This window comes from Hydra vulgaris, chromosome 14, assembly GCF_038396675.1.
Source record: "Hydra vulgaris chromosome 14, alternate assembly HydraT2T_AEP".
Lineage (NCBI taxonomy): Eukaryota > Metazoa > Cnidaria > Hydrozoa > Anthoathecata > Hydridae > Hydra > Hydra vulgaris.
Window position 1 is genome coordinate 10,842,639 of NC_088933.1, and position 19,862 is coordinate 10,862,500.

The following is a 19,862-nucleotide window of genomic DNA, read 5'->3' on the forward strand; positions in this document are numbered from 1 at the left end:
TGTCGAGAGTTTCTTTACCACCGTAATGTTTTACAAGAACATGAGCTTTCTGGAATCAAGCTTTCTGGAAATTATGAGGTAAGAAAACTTGAAATTTAGCATTTTATCATAATGGTGTATTTTCCATTCGCTGTTGACAACCAACGATGACATCCACTTCTTAAAGTCTTAAATCTTTTAAACTTAAATTTAAAAATTGAATTTCCAAGCTATCAAGAAAGTTAGATCTATTGAACTGTATGTTCAGTTTTTCTAAATTAGTTAACGAACAACCATGTGAAATGATATCTGCTGGGTTTATTTCGTTCGACATACTTCCATGATGTGAAATAATATCTGCTCTATTTGGTTCGACATACTTCCATGATGCGATAGCATATAAACTTCTAATTTTATTAAGCCTGTTTTGGAGAAAAACTTATTTCTTTGTTGCATTATTAATCCAATGGAGGCATATTGTAGAATCTGCACAACAAGTAACTTTATAAATATCATATACAGATTAAGTTCATTTTTCATATCGTATAACAACTCAACTAACAGCAAACTAGAACTGAGTTCAAGGCGAGGTATAGTTGACTTATTTACTGAGGCAACCCTAGACTTAGAAATTATTAATATAGAAAACAAACAGTTTTCATTAAAAAAACACAAAACCCGTCTTTAGTCATATTGCAATGATAAACCCGTCTTTAGTCATATTGCAATGATAGATTTATCTCTATATAAGTTCTAACTTATATAGAAATAAATCTAAATTGTCAATATACCATCGCGGTAAATTTATACTACCTGCTAACCGCAAACCACTAATTATTATTTGCCATTCAAGAATATTCTCTGTGTGAAGATAACTAACCCAAAACATTTAAGAAATGTTTAACTTCTGAAATAATAATTTTAGCTTATCAACAAAGGGATTTATAAGTCCTATTGGATCATATATACTGGCATTAAAAATAAGAGAGTCTCTTTCGGTATGCTAATAGCAATTTTTATTAAAATTGCTATTAGCATACCAAAAAATTTTTAAATCAATAAATTAAAGTGTCATTTCGTTTATTTCAGATAATACCAAAAGCTTTAGTTTCATCTTTTTCGATTCATGGCTCATCTTGAAAAATGCCTTCTATATCTTTACAATAACTTACTCCCAGTGAAAAATAAAATGGCGTCCCACATGGGTTCCGCGTGGGTTCCGTGTGGGATTGATGGGATTTACGTGGGACGGATTTTCCCATGTGGTATCCGTATGGAAATTTGTCACCTTAAACCCATGTGGGTAATCCCACATGGGTTACATGTGGGAACCATATGGTATTTACACACATGGGAAATCCCACGTGGGTTTCATGTGGGATTTGCATGGGAATTAATTTGAAAGCTGGAAACTAAAAAAAAAAACTTTTAAAAAAAAACTAAAAAAAAGAAAATTTTAAATCGACATTGCATTGCGTTACATTTATATTGTGTGAGAATATTTTATATTAATATAGAGAATGGCAAGCAAGTATATAAGTACCACAAATAATGTTTATCTTTCTTTATAGAAATAAGATTAAGATTTGTGCAAATAGACGTATTATTAGGATAATATAATAGTTATTTGAATATAGATCTTGAGTATATTATCTGCTAACAATTAACTGATGAAAGTTCAAATGTTGTCAAAAACCAAGCATGCATGCATGGGACACTACAGTGTCCCACAAAAAAAATTCAGGTTTGAAAGTCAAAGAATTCCCAATTTTCTTTGTTAAAAAAGAAAAAAATAGGGTGGTGGTGGTGGGGGAGATAAGTTTCTGTAACTTTTATTATGCTCCAAAACTTTTAACTTTAGATATAATAAGGTCCTTATGACTTAAGGGACTTACAAACTACATTGAGGAACAAAAACAGGATATTAACAAAAACTTTTCAATTTTTAATCTGGAGTACCACAGTTTTATTGGGAATAAAGCCTCTGAGTCCAGTTTTTAAAGTAATATAATCTAAAGTAATGTTTAAATAAAATAGTATACTTTAAAATGCATATAGTTATACATATAACTCCTGATATAGTTATACATATAACTCCTGATATAGTTATACATATAATTCCTGATATAGTTATACATATAACTCCTGATAGTAATCTATATGTATAACTAGTTATACATATAATTTGTTATAGAAACTTATTTTTTAAGGTTATTCTTGAACAAATTAGTACCAATTAATTCAAGTTTAAGATTTAGTTAAAGTTCAAGTTAAAGTTCTTATTTATTCATTGTTTTTGTTAATTTTATATTTATTTGTTCAAATTTGTTAATTAGTACTATTTCTTACTACAGTAAGAATGTTTATCATTGATGAACGTGATTTTATTTGTTAATTTTATTTTCAACATATTTTGACAACACCCTTTACATTTTAAATGATGACAGCTTTACTTTTCTATTGATGTTAAATTTATTACATTTCAATAACTCAGATTGTATCATAACTGAATTATTGAAAGCTTTGTAGGGGTTTGTTGTATATCAAAGTCGTTTTAAATAAAGTAAAAATAATATGTATATATATATATATATATATATATATATATATATATATATATATATATATATATATATATATATATATATATATATATACAACATTAAAACAATAAAATTGATACAAAATTTCACTTTAAAATGAATACCATTAACATTGTGATGATACTAGCATTAGGAAACTAGTATTTATGTATTAATATTATACTATAAATAAATAGTTTTTTAATTCATTTTATAAAATAGAGACTGACAACTGATAATTAATGGAAATAAATACAAACTATAAAAATCATGTAAACTTCATTTATTATTTCTAAATACTATATTAATGTTAGTCTACAAAGTTAAAATCAATTTAGAGCATTGTTATTAGTTCTTTTGCGATTCGCACTTCCACTTCTGTCTCTCAAATTTATAAAATAGGTGGTCAAAGCTTGCTCAATAGGTAGGTTCTCAGCATAACAATGCTTTTTTCTTACACTTTCTAAAGAGAAATATGGCAAATTGATTACTTATTTTACCTAAATCATAGGATCATCTATGCATAATGATGTCAGATGATGACCAGGTTTATTGAACACCTTCACCCTTTATCAAACTCAGTCAATTTTTTGCCATCTCCCATTGAAAATGATGTCAGTTTTTGTTATCATATTATGATGGTATATCTGAATTGTTAATATAATATAAAAAATGCATATACCATCAATTTTTTTCCGGTTCAATTATACGTTTATTCTCAACAGTACTAAAATCAAAAAAAAAACACAAATTGTTCTTTCAGATAAGCAAGCTAATTTCTGAATTTAAATTGTTTTTCCTATGATCCTCTACAGTTTTAAGCAACAAAAGCAAGAAGTTTTTAGACCACATTGTTGGTGTAAACACCTCTAAAACCTGCTTAAAGCTAGCATAAATTGTTTTACTTTTTTTTAAATAAAATAATTTACTTTTTTTTTTAATTCAATTTTTTAATTGACATTATTTTGGTCTCAACATTCCCTCCCCATTGTTAATTATTGTTAAACTCACACTGCCCCTCTATCTACTGGCATAGCCTAAATACTATATATATATATATATATATATATATATATATATATATATATATATATATATATATATATATAATTTTTACTTTATTTACAACACCATTTGATATACAGCAAATTCTTACAAAGCTTACAATAATTCAGTAAAATTCAATCTGAGTTATTGAAACGTAATAAATTTAACATCAATAGAAAAGTAAAGCTATCATCATTCAAAATGTAAAGGGTGTTGTCAAAATATGTTGAAAGTAAAATTAAGTTACTAATAAAATCACGTTCAACAATGATAAATATTCTTCCTGTAGTAAGAAATAGTACCAGTTAACAAATTTGAACAATTAAATATAAAATAGTGAAAAAACAATGAACAAATAAGAACTTGAACTTGAACTAAATCTTGAATTTGAATTAATTGGTACTAATTTGTTCAAGCATAACCTTAGAAAATAAGTTTATATAATAAATTTTATGTATAACTAGTTATACATATAGTTAACTGTCAGGAGTTATATGTATAACTGCATGCATTTTAAAGCATTTTATTTAATTTATATATTACTTTAGATCATATTACTTTGAATACTGGACCCAGAGACTTAATTCCCAATTACACTGGTACTCCAGATTAAAAATTGAAAAGTTTCTGTAAATATCCTGTTTTTGTTCCTCAATTTACTTTGTAAGTCCCTTAGTTTTATGAACCTTATTATATATAAAGTTAAAAGTTTTGGAGCCTAAAAAAAATTACGGAAACCTTCTCCCCCTATTTTAATATTTTTTTTTAATAAAGAAAATTTGACTTTCAAACCAGCATTTCTTTGTGGGACACTGCAGTGTCCCATGCATGCATGCTTGGTTTTTGACAACATTTAAACTTGCATCAGTCAATTGTTTGCAGATAATATACTCAAGAACTATATTCAAATATCATATGAACATGTTAGAGAATGTTCATATGATATTTGAACATCACAAATTTAATAATATTGTTGTGATATGTTATATAAATAATACCATAATAGATTATGATATGAAAATAAGATAGGATATAAAGGCAATGATCAAAGAATAAATTTACTTATAGACTTTTAGATGTTTGTTTATTAGTTTCAGAATATTATATTATGTGTGACCGCGGCCTTCTATAATAACAGGTCTTGACATCGCGCAACAAATTTGTTAAACTGAAGGCCAATTCCTAATACTGTGTTTACATTTTCATCTTTTAACATTAGACAAAAGTTTGTGTTTGCGCTTTTTTAATAAATCTTTAAAATTTGATTGGTTTATAAATTAGATAGCGCAACTTCAAGACGATAACGTTGTAAGTTTCAAGGCGTTAACATTGTAAGGTAATAATATTGTCAAACTAACGATTAGTTTTTTTAAATACCTTAAAAAATGCCTTTGAAATGCTGTGTATCTCTGTGCAAGTCGGACTATCTCAACTTCAACTACAATATCAATTACAACTACAACGAAGTTTATATGATTGTTTGTGTATTGACTACAAGTTGCCAAGTATAAGGACTTTAACACGATTGACTTCAAAAATAAGCTCAATGGAGGACCTAAGTTTCATAAATAGTATTTTTATGAATTTAAATCCATTAAAAAGAATTTCCATACTACTAATTGATGAGGTCTATGTCAAAGCTTCATTGCTTTACCAAAGAGGTGCTTTGTTTGGTCAAGCAGTAAACTACCCTGAAAAGTTAGCTAAAACAATTTTATCATTTATGATTAAATGTCTTTTTGGAGGTCCAGAATTTATATGTAGAGCTCAAACTGTTGCAAATCTTTCCTCTGAATTTCAGTTTGCTCAATGTCAACAAATTGTCTATACAATAAATAATATCGAAAATAGTAAGACACTGGTAATAATTACTGATGGTAACCAAGTAAATCAAAGATTTTTTGGAATGTTTAAAACAGTTGATAGTAAACCATGGTTAACAACATCAGGTATATATTTATTGTATGATTATGTGCATCTACTAGAATCTATACGAAACAATTGGTTGACAAAAAAGACTGGGGAACTTCAATTTTTGAACAATAAAGAACTGGCTTTGGCTAAGTGGAGTGATTTAGAAACTATATATAAAACTGAGTGTAATAGTCTTTTTAAACTCTCTAAACTTACAGCTAAATCAGTTTATCCAAAACCAATAGAGAGACAATCTGTAAAGTTTTGTTTGTCTGTTTTTTGCAAAAAAACAGTAGCTGTATTAAGAACGCATCCAGAGATTGAAAATAAAGCATTTGAAGGTACTGCTGTATTTATTGAAAAAATAATTTTTTTTCGAATGTTGTTAATGTCAAAGCACCTGGTGCTGGCCTTCGGTTTAGAAATGAATTATGCAAAGAAATCCACTCAGTTGGTGATCAACAGTTACAACTGCTACGAGATATTGCTGAACTGTCAAATTTTATGAAACCTACAGGTAAGCGTGTAAAACAGCTTACGCTAGATACTAGCAATGCAATAGCGCATTCATGTTATGGCTTTGTTGATCTTGTAGAAACTTTGTTGAGTAATGGAGCAAAGTTTGTCTTATTAGGTTGGTTTTCAACAGATCCCCTTGAAAAAGCTTTTTCTAAGCTTTGACAGGGATCTGGAGGTACTTACTTTATAAACGCTAAATCTGTATTTGAAAAAATTAATATTCAACTTACTAAATTGATATTACAACTTGACATTCCTGTTGATGGTATCAATGGTCATACTTGTGACATATGTTTTAGAGATATTTCTACTGATGAAAAAGAACTTCTGGATAATATACATGATCTTGAAAGCTCAGTTAATAAATCTACATTAGTGGCTATAGTTTACATAGCTGGCTATGTGCAAAAAAGTGAAATAAAAATTTATAATGATTCTACCAATTGTTATTATAAATATGGAAGTTATCTGTATTGCCTAAACAGAGGCGGACTTGAAATTCCTTCTGATGCTCTTTTCTAATGGTCAATATTTTGCTTTTTTTTTTTCAAGGTGCTACTGACCCTTTATACAGAACATTTTGTGTTACTCAGTTTTAGTTCATTACTGCTAAATATTAATTTAAAATCACAAAAAAACAATGCAGAGTATATTCTAATATTCTGGAAAAGAATTACTCACTAATTACCACTCCCAAAATACTAAAGCTATCATAAATTATGTGAAAATTAGTTTTGTAATTAATTATGCTATTTACTAGTTATGTTTTTTATTTTCTCATTAGCCTATATGTCTTTCAATATGTTTGGATTTGTATATATTTACCCTGTTGAGATATATTGATAAAACTTTTTTTTTTGCTTGAATCAACTTTTGTTGGTGTTTTTTATTGTTGGTGATTTTTATTGTTACCATTTTTAGCAAAAAAAATTAAAAATACAGTTATCTTTTTAATATATAGATATATACTTTGTTATGAAATTTGAAATACGAAAAATATGATTATCTTTTAACAACTTTTTGGTTTTCTTTTTATATTTCCGTCTTTACTAGAGATTATTATTAGAAAACATAGACTGCCATTACACCCTACCTAATATAAAAATATATCAATATAAGTAAAAGTGAAAGTTTAATCGGCCTTCAGTTTTTACGGCATTTTGCGCGATGTCAAGGCCTGTTATTATAGAAGGCCGTGTGTGTGACGAAAAAGTAAAGATACTTTTGCATCCAGTGGCTATTGCACCCAACGTCTACATCATTGAAAAAGTAGGTTTTTACATTTTTGTTTTTGTTTTTTTGTTTAACTACTTATCCTAATTGATCACTTTTTTTCAGGATTCTCCTCATGGGTTCAAGCACATTACGCATATGTGTTCAATTACCCATAATACGTTAGTCATTGTAAGTAATAAATTAGGAAATAATTATTTGTGAAATATTGTAGTCATTAATGACTTCAACCTGGCTAATAATTAAAATTGCTCGACTAATAAGGTTCCTTATTAAAATTGCTCTCTTTCTCTCTCTCTCTCTCTCTCTCTGTCTCTCTCTCTCTCTCTCGCCTCTCTCGCTCTCTCTCTCTCTCTGCTCTCTCTCTCTGCCTCTCTGCTCTCTCTCTCTATATATATATCTATATATATATATATATATATATATATATATATATATATATATATATATATATATATATATATATATATATATATATATATATATATTTGTATTTATTTATTTTTTTAGAAAATGTTTGAAGAAAGTTAGAAGATACTAAAAACCTTGGTATTATGCAACCCGAAGCGATTTAATTAATTCAATCGCCAAAAAACGGCGTGTAAATCGCAAAAGAAAAAATAATATTTTTAATATTCATTTTGGATGTATTGAGTAATAGCATTTATTTTAAAATAAATTCATTTTGCAACACGTTTTTTAATTTTATAAAATTTCGTCTTAATAATTTATGGTAAATCCCACATAGGTTATAGGTGAAAAACATCACATGTAAAAGATCAAAAATGCTACACATTTTGAATACCAAATGGGATAAAGTAGCAAATACCAGATTAAGTTAAGCCTCTCTGAAAGCTTCGATGATTAATTTTAAATTACTATTTAAGTAATTTTTAAATTAAAAGAATTTTAAAAATTATCATAGAAGCATTCGGACTTTCATTTGTCTAGTATTGACTACTTTTATACCATTTGGATTAAAATATGTGGCATTTAAGATCTATAACATGTAGTATTTTCCACCTATATCCCATGTAGGATTTACCACATAAAACCCATGTGGGATTTACCATATGAAACCCACATGGGACAAAATAATAATCCCCATATGGGTTACATATGGTAAAAACCCACGCGTATCCCATATGGGATTTGCCATATGGAATCCATGTGGGATTTACCATATGAAACCCACATGGGACAAAATAATAATCCCCACATGGGTTACATATGGAAAAAATCCACGCGTATCCCATGTGCGCTTTTTCACTGGGCTATATCAAAGCAAGAATTTGATATAGTAAGTTATTGTAAGTTATTATTGTAAACATAAAGACTATCTAATATTTTGTTAAGTTATATATGATCACTTCTTAAATATTGTTCCGAATAAGTTAATTCGTTATTCTCTAAGTTATTCTTTCAGATCGAATTTTGTAAAAATAACTCTTCATCTTTTCCAGAATTCTAAATTTTCCAGAAAATCTTATAAAAGGCATAAAGGAACACTGATCCTTAGTTAGGGTATTTTGTGATGTGTTGTTTTGAACTGAATAAAATCCATTTTCTCTTATTTAATCTGAACATTTTATCGAAATTTAGATTTTATCAAAAACGTCTTTTTTTTTTAGCAAAAAGATAACTATAGAGCTACTTCGGTGACTTATATGAACGTTAATGTCTAGGAGCATATTGTAATTTACTTTTAAAAATAAATTTTTTCAACTTTCTTCTTTAATTCATAATTATATTTTGACGACAAGAGTAAAAACTTTCAAAAAAAAATAGTTAAAAATCATCACCTTAAAGTTTTGTGTTAAGTAAATAAGAATGTTCATTTATTTTAAGTGAAAAAGCATCATCCAAAAGCATAGTGCAAAATGCGTTCAAAATATTTGCAAAGTACATGCTTAACAATGGCTTACTTGCTAAATACATGAGAAACAATTCAAATTTTGCATTTTTTTTTTCTGATGATACCATTAATGATTGGCCTTTAACTTGTATCAGGTATACTTTTAGTGAACTATTGGTATCTATCGTTTTATATGCATTGATAGGTTTTCATGAATACAGTCCTGTGAAAAAGTTATTGTTTCAAGATTTAGATTTGTTATAGGTTATACAAACAGAGAAAAATAAGGTTTTCCTTTCCGCTCAACAATTTAGGTATTGTCTTTGATATCCGTTTTCCATATATGTTATGGCATTTGTAAACTTATTTTTTAAACAAAATGAACCATCAAACAGAGGTTGTTTATGATGATATTTTAAAAATGAACCAAATAATGAAGCACATAAACTTTGAAAATAAAATGACTCCTCTGTCTTACATCGAAAAATAATTTGGTAACATGCTTCATGTTCATTTAAAAGACTTTTGTTTGCAATGCTTAGGACTTCTGTTTGTCTTAAAACTCTAGTTCTTTCATTAAAAGATCAATGTTTCTCATTTTTGTGCTCATTTATAAAAACTTCATTTTCATTGGTTATGATTTCGACTAATTTTACAAAATCATCATTTTGAGACAAGGGCACATTTTTATCATTATTATTTATTATATTTTGATTTAGCGGTGGTTTGCTCCTAATTTTACTAATTCGCTTTCAGATTGTTCAATAAATTGTCTTTTATTATTACTAACTAATAATTTTTATATGTTAGAAATATGTTATGAAATTATAATAATTAGCAGCTAGATACTTACATAATTTTATAACTTTCTCTACTTATTGTATTTGCACATTTTCTGCACCTTCTCTTGATTTTCCCTTTTGTGTGTCGTAAGTCAATAAAATTAAATTCATTTAAAAATTTAATAAAAGTATCATATTACAATACATAGTTAGTTTTCAGTTTAAGGATTAAGAAATGGTCTCAAAGCTAATGGCCGAAACGTTATACTTTTGGCCCTCAGCTTTTATGTGCCCGCTATTAAATCAAAAAATATTTGTAAATTTTTGAGAAAAAACAGCCATTTTGACGAATGTAAGGGTCATAAAATACAAATTGTTTTATGAACTGCTATTTTATTGCATTAGTATGCCGTATGTACTCGCACATAAACTAAAAAGTTGTTGTCCAATATAAATCAAAAAGTTGTTTTCTCATTAAAAATTTTAGAACAAAAAAATTAAAAAATAATTAATTATACGTGTTTAGAAATAGCGTTAAAAAAGATAACCGATTCGACAAAAAATATATAAACTTAATATAATAAAAATTTGAAAACCTAATTTTATTCCTTTATTTTGGCTTATACATGGCTTTTTGAATTACTTCAAAATGCAATTCTACAAAATATAATTAAGGGAGGTGTGGGGGGGGGGTGGTAAATCCTTCAAAAGTTCCGATTGACTCTTAAAAAAAAGGAAAGGTCCTCAAAACTTAAACTCACTCAACAAAATTGTGTCAAAAACTTGGCTAGCCGACTATTCTTCAAAAAACCAACTATAACTTGTAAATCACCATTTTTGGAGAATGGGTGGGGGAGGGTAATTTTTTCCTCCTCCCCTCCACTCTCTTTGTAAAATTGTCTCAAAAATTGACACAAAAATGTAATTTTTTAATTAAGTTTACTATTTAAAATAAGAAAAACAGTATTGGCTAATGACAATTTTGTTTTGTTCAATGCAAAAAAATTTGCATAAAGACGAAACATGAAATCTAGACGGTAAAACGGAAAACATATCCTAACCAATAATAACACACACAACAACACACACACACACATACACACACATATATAGCATATATATACATAGAGCGTATAGATATTTAACAATATAATAGTATTCATACCAAATAAGACATAGAATTAGAATCATTTTTGTCGAAATTTTAATTCCTTTTATAATCATAGCATTTAAAAAAAAATTGCATTTAAAACAAAAAGTTCATCATTAAATAACCATACATACATTAACCAGTTTCTTGTTAATATAATTGAAAATATATCTGTGAGAATAGCAATTGTAAAAAAATATATTGTTTATAAGTTGATATAAAAATTAAATATCTTTACTGAGATAAAGCGTTTTTGACTAAGAGAAGATGTATATTAGATTATATAATTATTATCTTAAAGAATAAATAATTTAAATTATTGTTATATATATAGACATGTATTAAACAAAAATTTTATTTAATGTTGTTGAAGATGGGTGGAGCAGTGGATGTATAACTGTGTTTTTTATATAGACATATATAGTGTTTAATAAAAAAATTCAAATGTTTGTTATAGACATGATTTGATATTTCACTCAAGAAACATTATTTTATATTATTTCAGGGGAAACTTGCCAATAGTTTTTATTTAGTTTGATTAACACAACCAATAAGAAGATAAAGTGTTTAGCATGACAAGAGTGCGCTCCTAAATTAATTTTTAAAGAATGCCTAATGTTTAAATGTATGCATGCTTTGCATGTGTGCATATATGTATGTATATAAATATAAATATAAATATATATATATATATATATATATATATATATTTATATATTTATATATATATATATATATATATATATATATATATACATATATATATATATCTATCTATATATATATATATATATATATATATATATATATATATATATATATATATTTATATATTTATATATATATATTTATATATATATATATATATGTATATATATATATATATATATTTATATATATATATATATATATATATATATATATATATATATATATATATATATATATATATGTATATATATATATATATAACTGTATATATATATATATATATATATATATATATATATATATATATATATATATATATATATATATATATATATATATATATATATATTATATAAATATATATATATATATATATATATATATATATATATATATATATATATATATATATATATATATACAGTTATGGCCATTGAAATCCGACCACCAGTATCATTTTACTTAAAACTAGTTTAATGTAGTAATTAACAATTGTATTATAGCAATAATAGAATAACAGTAACAATTAATGATTATAATGTAATATATCGTACATATTCAATGTTTTTAATATTTAGTGGCACCACCATGTGCTTTTAAGACTGCATTAATGCGATCTGGAATTGAATCCACGAGAACCTGACAATATTCTGGCATTATTTCAGTAATCCAAGCTTGACGAATTTTGTGCGCTAGATCGTCCAGTGATGTAGGATTAGTTCTGGATACTGCTGACTTTAACTTAACCCAGCAATTTTCGATTGGGTTCAAGTCTGGGGATGGTTCCGGCTAAGGACCCAGAACCTGAACGTTGTGATCCTCTAACCAAAATTTTACAAGACGAGATGACATGACGGTGACACGGTGCACCATCATGCTGGAATATTTTGCAACGACGAATTTCCATCAAATTTCGAACCTTTTCTTGAAGGATTTTTAGATTTTGTTGGGAGTTAACAGTCTGTCTCTTCTGCATTAAATAAATACCACATCGACCAGATGAAGCTATTGCGCCCCAGACCATAATTGAAGGACATTGCTTGACAGCTGGTACGGTATACATTGCATTAAAACGCTGATTAGGTGGGCAACGAATTAATGACTTATGCGGATCGAATTGCTTTATTTGTGTCTTGTCGCTAAACATTACCTGGCGCCATTTGGTTATTGACCAGTGTCTGTGAGCTCTACAAAATGCGATCCTATCACGGATGTTCTATAAAGACAGTCGCGGTTTGAGGGCTGGACGACGAGAACGTAGACCTGCATCTTTCAGTAAACGTCTTCTAATTGTTCGAGACCTGACTGTAACGTCATTAGGTAGATCTGCCCTGATTTGTGAACTGATTGTTGGATCTCTCACAGCAGCCCTGCGTATCATATTGTCTGTTTGTTTGCTAGTAACTCTAGCTTTACCAAAACGTTTTCTGGGCGCAGTGGATCCCGTGTCTTTGATTAGTTGTATAATATCATGAACAGTAGATTTTGGCATTCGCATTTTTGCTGATATCTGACGCTCACTTGCACCATCCTCCCATAAAAGTTTAATATTACCACGAAGACCTTCCTTCGTAGTCATAATTAAATTGTGACAGTTAAATGATAATCCATACCCTACAATGAGATATATAGCTTAATAAAATTTACAGTGCAATAAAATAAACGCTAATGTAATTGGCTAAAAGCTAATTAACTGATCATTGATGTCAGGGAAGAAAATAAATTGATTATTCGCATGCATAGACTGTTTTTCTTTATATTCAGCAGTGGTCGGATTTCAATGGCCATAACTGTATATATATAAATATATATATATATATATATATATATATATATATATATATATATATATATATATATATATATATATATATATATATATATATATATATATATATATATATATATATATATATATAATATATAACTTGAAAATATGTATAAATATATATATAAATATAAAACTTGAGTTTTTTAAGTCGATATGTTTGATGAGACTTTTCTGAGTTTAGCCGCTTAAAAAAAATTAATTTGTACTGAAAAATATTGATCTGATGCCAAAGTGTTCGGAATAGGCTATTTTTTATTTTACTCTAGAGACCTATAAAAAAGAATTTTTCTAAAAGATAATTTTGTTATGTCAACTAAAAAATTTAAATCAACCTAGATTAACTTATTAGCAGTTCACACTCTAAAAAAAGCTTCTTTCTTTCATTTGAAAACTAAATCACTTAGATTTTTTGAAAAAAAATTTACGCTTTAATAACCAACGATCAGAACAATGTAGCAAAATTTCTTTGTATTTATTAGTTTTATTTTTGAAATATGAATAAAACTCTCGTCTATGAAGTGCTTTTGGTTGAATTTTAATTATGTATTGAGAAATAGTGTCAATTAAATTGCTAAATTCCACGTCTTTAGAACAGAGCACCTCCTGATAAATAACACAATGATGTTTTTTTAAATATTTCTCAAGGAGAGAAACACAATCATTATTATTTCCAACCATTAAATACTTTATGTTCAAAAAGAAATATCAGAGTAACTTACATTTTTTCAACTCTGCAATAATCGCCAAAAAAAACATACTTTGATGACGGTGTCTATGTAAACAGGAGTTGTTTTTTAAATTCATCACTTAAATAAAGCTGTGACGGTGATTTATTATGACGTTTTCTTTTTAAGTTCGACCTTTTTTTTATTTTGGTCGTTTAAAATAGAAAATTGTTTGTAATTTCAAAGAATACTTTCCTCTTGTTTTTTTTATTAAGTTCTGTTTTTCATTATAAGACGTTTTTTTAATTTGCCTAAGAAGAAGTATGGTACCCACTTAAAAAAAGTTAATTTAATTAAAAAATAGTTTTGAATATGTAATTCTTTAATTACTTTGAAATAAGAATATTTTAAAATTTAATTTCAAAATATTTTAACTTCATAACTGTGATAGTTAGACCCAGTTTAGTTCCAAAAATTGTGATAGTTAGACCCAGTAGGCTCAAGTAAGTTTTTCAAACGTTTAGTAAACGAATAATGGTCGCTTGACAGACGATTGTATAAGTAAAACGTTCAAAAAACGTTTAAAGAACGTCGTAATAGGAAATTTTTATCATTTGATTAAATATATGAAGATACCTTAAAAAAACGTTAAAAAAACGTTTTTTTAAAGATAAAAATGGCGCACTGCGCATGTGCAACTTTACTAAAACATAAAGTATTATCAAGTTTTTTAACGAACTTTTTACAACTGTTGAGAAGCATTTAATAAATTATACATTCATAAGTTCTATGATGACGTATATATATATATATATATATATATATATATATATATATATATATATATATATATATATATATATATATATATATATATATATATATATATATATATATATATATATATATATATATATATATATACGTCATCATATATATAAATATATATACATATATATAATTGCTTTTTTGACGAGATTAAATAAAAATAACTACACGATTTTTTACTACTAAAAGTTTCATGCGTTTAGCAATCATCAGGTAAAAAATATATTGTTTTTTTCGTTAAAAAATATACTCAATAAACATTGTGGCGTTCAAAAACAATTATAAAACTATAACTATTTGCGAGCGTGGTTTGGTTTTTTAATCTTTGGGCTCGTGGTTGTCAAACAAGAACTTGTTTTCGTGACGGTATAATATCTTTTTTTTTATTTAATAAATTTTGCGTACCTTTGTATGATATTATGCAAAGTTTTTCATGAAGGCAAAGCAAGCATTTTTTTGATACGTTGCTGTAGACGGGGATTTGTTTAATTATTGACCAAGTTAATTTTGGTGTTATTTTAAAGTTTTCTTTTATCTGCCATATATACTTTGAAAGGTGGTTGGATTTTTCATCTTTTTATTTGTGAATGAGTGTTTGTGGTTAGCCCATCTTTTCTTCCACTCACCTTCTGCTAGGCCAATATAAACTTTTTCTGGGGTGTTAGGGGGGGAGACTATACATTTATAAATAACATTAGAAGCTCTACATTTTCCTACTATAAGGCAGTTTTTTTTCTTTATGCAATTGCAGGGTGGGTAATCTTTTGATCTCTCTGAACTAATTTTTTTGTTGTGGCTTTTTATTATACTTTCGATACTTTTGGTGCAGCTGTAACTCAATTTGATGGTGTTTCAATTGAATAGTTTATTTAGGGGGTGAGATATTGGAAAGTGTTTGTCGATTAAGTTTAGGAAGATATGTCCGACATTGGTAGAAACGCTTTTACTGTACGGGGGGTTAAACCATATTATATTTCTTTTTCTTGTCTTTTTTTCTCTTTTTTGGGCGTTATACTTTAAATTAAAATTAGTCTGGTATAGATAAATTAAATTAATATATCTGGTATAGATAAATTAAATATTTTTTTCATTTGAGGAATTCTGTGATAATCTGTATATATATATATATATATATATATATATATATATATATATATATATATATATATATATATATATATATTTTTATATTTATATTTATATATTCAATTATCAAAAAACATTGTAAAACTTTGTTCTTTAATAAGATTTTATACCTCTTTCAAAATGTCTAATACGTTTTTACCAAAAGTATCCTCTTTCTGCAGAGTTTAAATTATCCTTTGTTTATAAATTTGTATGCCCATGATGTAATTTTTTATATTCAGGCAAAATCTATTGCCACCATAAAACACAAATGATTTAGTTCTACAGGAAAAAAAAAATCAAACGTATACAACCACCTCCAGCTAACAGTAATTAATTAGATATTTATAATAATGGCTGTTTTTCAATATTAAATTCTGCCTCGAAAAATATTGAGCTTAAAGTTGAAAAAAGTTTGTTGATTTAAAGGATAAATCCAGATATGAATAAACAGTTGAACTATTACAAGATTTTAACATACTTGTTGTTATTTAAAAAGTCGTTAACTTGTGTTGAATATTTTAATATTTTGAAGATCTTAAAGGAATTTTTAAAAACTCTAATAGCTCCTGATTTGTCTCTGTTTAATATTTTGTCACCAATCCAGTATTGTAGAAAAAAAATCCAGCTCATTATTAGTAAAAGGTATAGAAATGGTTAAGCATATACTTTTGATCATCTTTATTTAGAGTCTTGACACTACTAATAAAGAGCTGTTTCTCGTTACATAATACTGCGTATTATAACTATACCTGTTAATTTAATATTTTTTTAGTTATTTTGTCAGTCTAGGTACCTTCGTAGGTCAAGTGCAAAATAAATCTAACTAGGTTTACGTTAGAAAACTTGCCATATCAATTTACAACAAAATTAACTTAAATTAACAAACTCTGATACCTTGATTGATTGGCATTTTAAACAGTTTTATAACTTTAAGAACCATTTTTTTTAATTTAAAATAAAGACTATAAGTTTGTAAAATAGTTATTAGTGTAATCTTCTTCTTTATTTTTGTCGACGATACAGATGTTACTAGGATTCTTTTTGAGATGCAATACAATTTTTTAATTTTATATATCTTTTTTTTTTTTTTTTTTTTGAAAATTTTATAAAATTTTTTTGTTAATTTTTGTAGTTAATATTTTGTAGTTAATTTTAATGTTATACCTTTGTTTTTTATATTTATTAGTTTAAAGCTGATGGATAATATATATATTTATATATATATATATATATATATTTTATGTTTTTTTTTTTTTTTTATATTTTATATTTTATTATAATTTTTTTATAATTTTTTAATAATTTTATTATAATTTTTTTTTGTTTTTTTTTTTGTTTTTGATAATGTGTTTTTATTTTTTGATATATTTATAGTTTTAATTTTTGGAATCTTACTTTTGTTTTTTGTATTAAATTCAAGTCCAGTCGTCATGATTGTATGAAGAGTTATTTTGGATTTGTGTATTGCTTTTAGTATAATCCCTTGGTTGTCCGACGGGTAATTTATTTGCTTTGTTTCTTTTTATTTTTCTTTCGAATTTTCTCTGATCGTATTCTGCTTTTTTGTATGCCTTAAATATTAATAGTTCATCTTCCGAGCATTTTGTTTTATCAAAGCCGTAGAATAAATTTAAGTTGTAAACATGTCTCCCAGTATAATCTAAGCGAAGATATTCTGAGGGAAGTTCGATTTGTTTTTCTAGTTCTTCTATGTTTACTTCATTTATGACGTTGTCGTTATAAGGTTCGATTTTGCTTGCAATATTATTATTGTTAAAACTTTGACTTTCTTCCATGTGATTTTCTGTTTCTTGTGTTTAAGAGTTTGTTTCAGGTGATTGTGGTATTTATTCGGGTGACTTTTCTTTTGTTTTATTTAAGTTATTTGTATCGTTGTTTAAAATTTGGTTTTCGACAGAGTTTTGGCGTATCACCATAGGGGCTTCTGATTCTTGTGGTTTAGAAAATTTAATTGTTGGTTCAGGTATTTCTTTCGATGTTTCTGGTTCATTAGTTTCCGTTACTTTTTTTTTAGGTTCTTCGGTCACATCTATAAAGTTTTCTTTTAGTTTTAGGTTATCTTCTTTGTTTTGTCCGGTATAGATTATCCTGATGTTATATCCGCATAATTTTAAAGATCTTGGTATTGGCTTATTTAATTGATTCATCATAGCAACTAGAATTCCTGTATAGTAGGATGTTCTGTTTTTGGGCGTTTTGCGATATACTGCTCTTGTGTGTATATGTTTCCCATATCCGAGTTGCTCAAGAGCCACCCCGACAGGTAAATATTTTTTTTCGAGAGGCAAACCGATTACCGATACTGCAACTCGTTTGCATAAGTTTCTTGTTGGGGTAGAATTATAAAAATAGTGGGTTACACCATTAATTAAAAGTCCATTTTCAAGGATCAACGATATCGACTTGTCAGTTTTCATGACGAGTTCGACCATTGTCCCTTTACGAATAATTTGCAGGCCTTCCAGATCATGATCTAAATTGGCGCTTTCAAGAGCGATTAAAATATTAGGTTCAGTTATATTTTCTGTTATTTCACACAAAAGGGTTCTTTTCAATGTGCTAAATTCATTAGACAATATTGAAATAGAATTAGTTGCTGTAGCTTCAGCATAGCTTTTATTGGAGACATTGAAGTCTATTTCGGTTTTCGATATTTCCATATTAAGATTATGTTATAGCGTGGTCAGGGTTTGACGATTTGGTGTTTTCCTTCAACGCTCGTATCTTACACATACTCAATCTTCTGTACTCATATGTTGTTTTTAAAACAACTAAATGCCCGTACAAACTAAAGTTGCCTTACAGCAACCCGGTGTAGGGGAAGGGTAAAAACACTCAATACACACAAACTACTAAACGATTGCCTTACATGCAACTTTAAAAAAACCCTACAAACTAAAGTTGCCTTACAGGCAACCCGTTGCAGGAAAACGGAAAGAAAAAACACAGGGACTAAAAAGTTTCAGTATGTGTTTTTTTCCGTATTTTTTATACATCTACTTGGTTTAGCTTAAGCATAGAATAAGGTGGTTCCTATACAAATATCTAAAAACAAGTCAATTATGTAAAGCTCTAATGTAAAACTAACCAGTGACGTCAAATTTAAAAAAATATACCTGCGGATAGCGAGTAAACTTTTGAGTAGCTACGTCTGCAGACTGCACAATAGGAGCGTTGACTCCAAAAGGAGATTATTCAGCAACTTAACTCCTTTTACCACAAATAGTTTTAAAATTGATTGCAGTTACTGTCGTAACCAAGCGTCTGACAGTTCTTCGTCTAGCATAATTAAATAAAACCTATTCTTGAAACATAAAAAACAATTACTATATCAATTTTTACATTTTCGCAACGGATCCTCTTTTATCAGTAATCGATTCAATATGTTTTATGTATAAAATTAGGAAGTGAAGTTGGATTTGGTTCAAGTTTTCTAGACAGCTCTTTGATGACTTGCTAGTTTAGATTGCTCTTTGATGACTTGCTAGTTTAGATTGCTATGCTTGTATTTGAGTTATGCTTTATTTAGTATAAATTTTATATGTAATTTTGACTTTGCATGTTTGCAAAGTCTTTCAAATAAATATTTTCAAATTTATATATCTTTGATTTTAAAA

The 19,862-nt window shown here is 27.2% G+C and overlaps 2 protein-coding genes across 5 annotated transcripts in view; one reads left to right on the plus strand and one right to left on the minus strand.

The window, feature by feature from the left end:
- LOC136090785 (uncharacterized) overlaps positions 1 to 19,862 on the minus strand; it is an 80,397-nt gene that overhangs the window by 60,462 nt on the left and 73 nt on the right. The window contains exon 1 of one of the 2 annotated variants that reach the window (XM_065817725.1): positions 19,362 to 19,862. This exon is cut by the window's right edge and continues 73 nt beyond it. Coding sequence is in view for 1 of the 2 variants with exons in the window: in XM_065817724.1 (XP_065673796.1) it covers positions 14,323 to 14,324 (2 nt within the window). In the remaining variant the exon portion in view is untranslated. Of the gene's footprint in view, positions 1 to 14,322; positions 14,386 to 19,361 lie in introns of those variants that run through there. The other variant, XM_065817724.1, reaches the window with a different exon arrangement.
- LOC136090648 (uncharacterized) lies at positions 4,382 to 7,967 on the plus strand. 3 transcript variants are annotated; one of them, XM_065817473.1, is made up of 3 exons: positions 4,382 to 7,310; positions 7,380 to 7,445; positions 7,785 to 7,967. In XM_065817473.1, exon 1 carries the CDS (start codon positions 5,005 to 5,007, stop codon positions 6,028 to 6,030), a length of 1,026 nt encoding a protein of 341 aa, XP_065673545.1. In that variant the 5' UTR covers positions 4,382 to 5,004; the 3' UTR covers positions 6,031 to 7,310; positions 7,380 to 7,445; positions 7,785 to 7,967. The 3 variants fall into 3 exon arrangements, with proteins under 3 accessions (XP_065673545.1, XP_065673544.1, XP_065673546.1); XM_065817472.1 differs by having other exon boundaries at positions 4,382 to 7,445; XM_065817474.1 differs by lacking the exon at positions 7,380 to 7,445.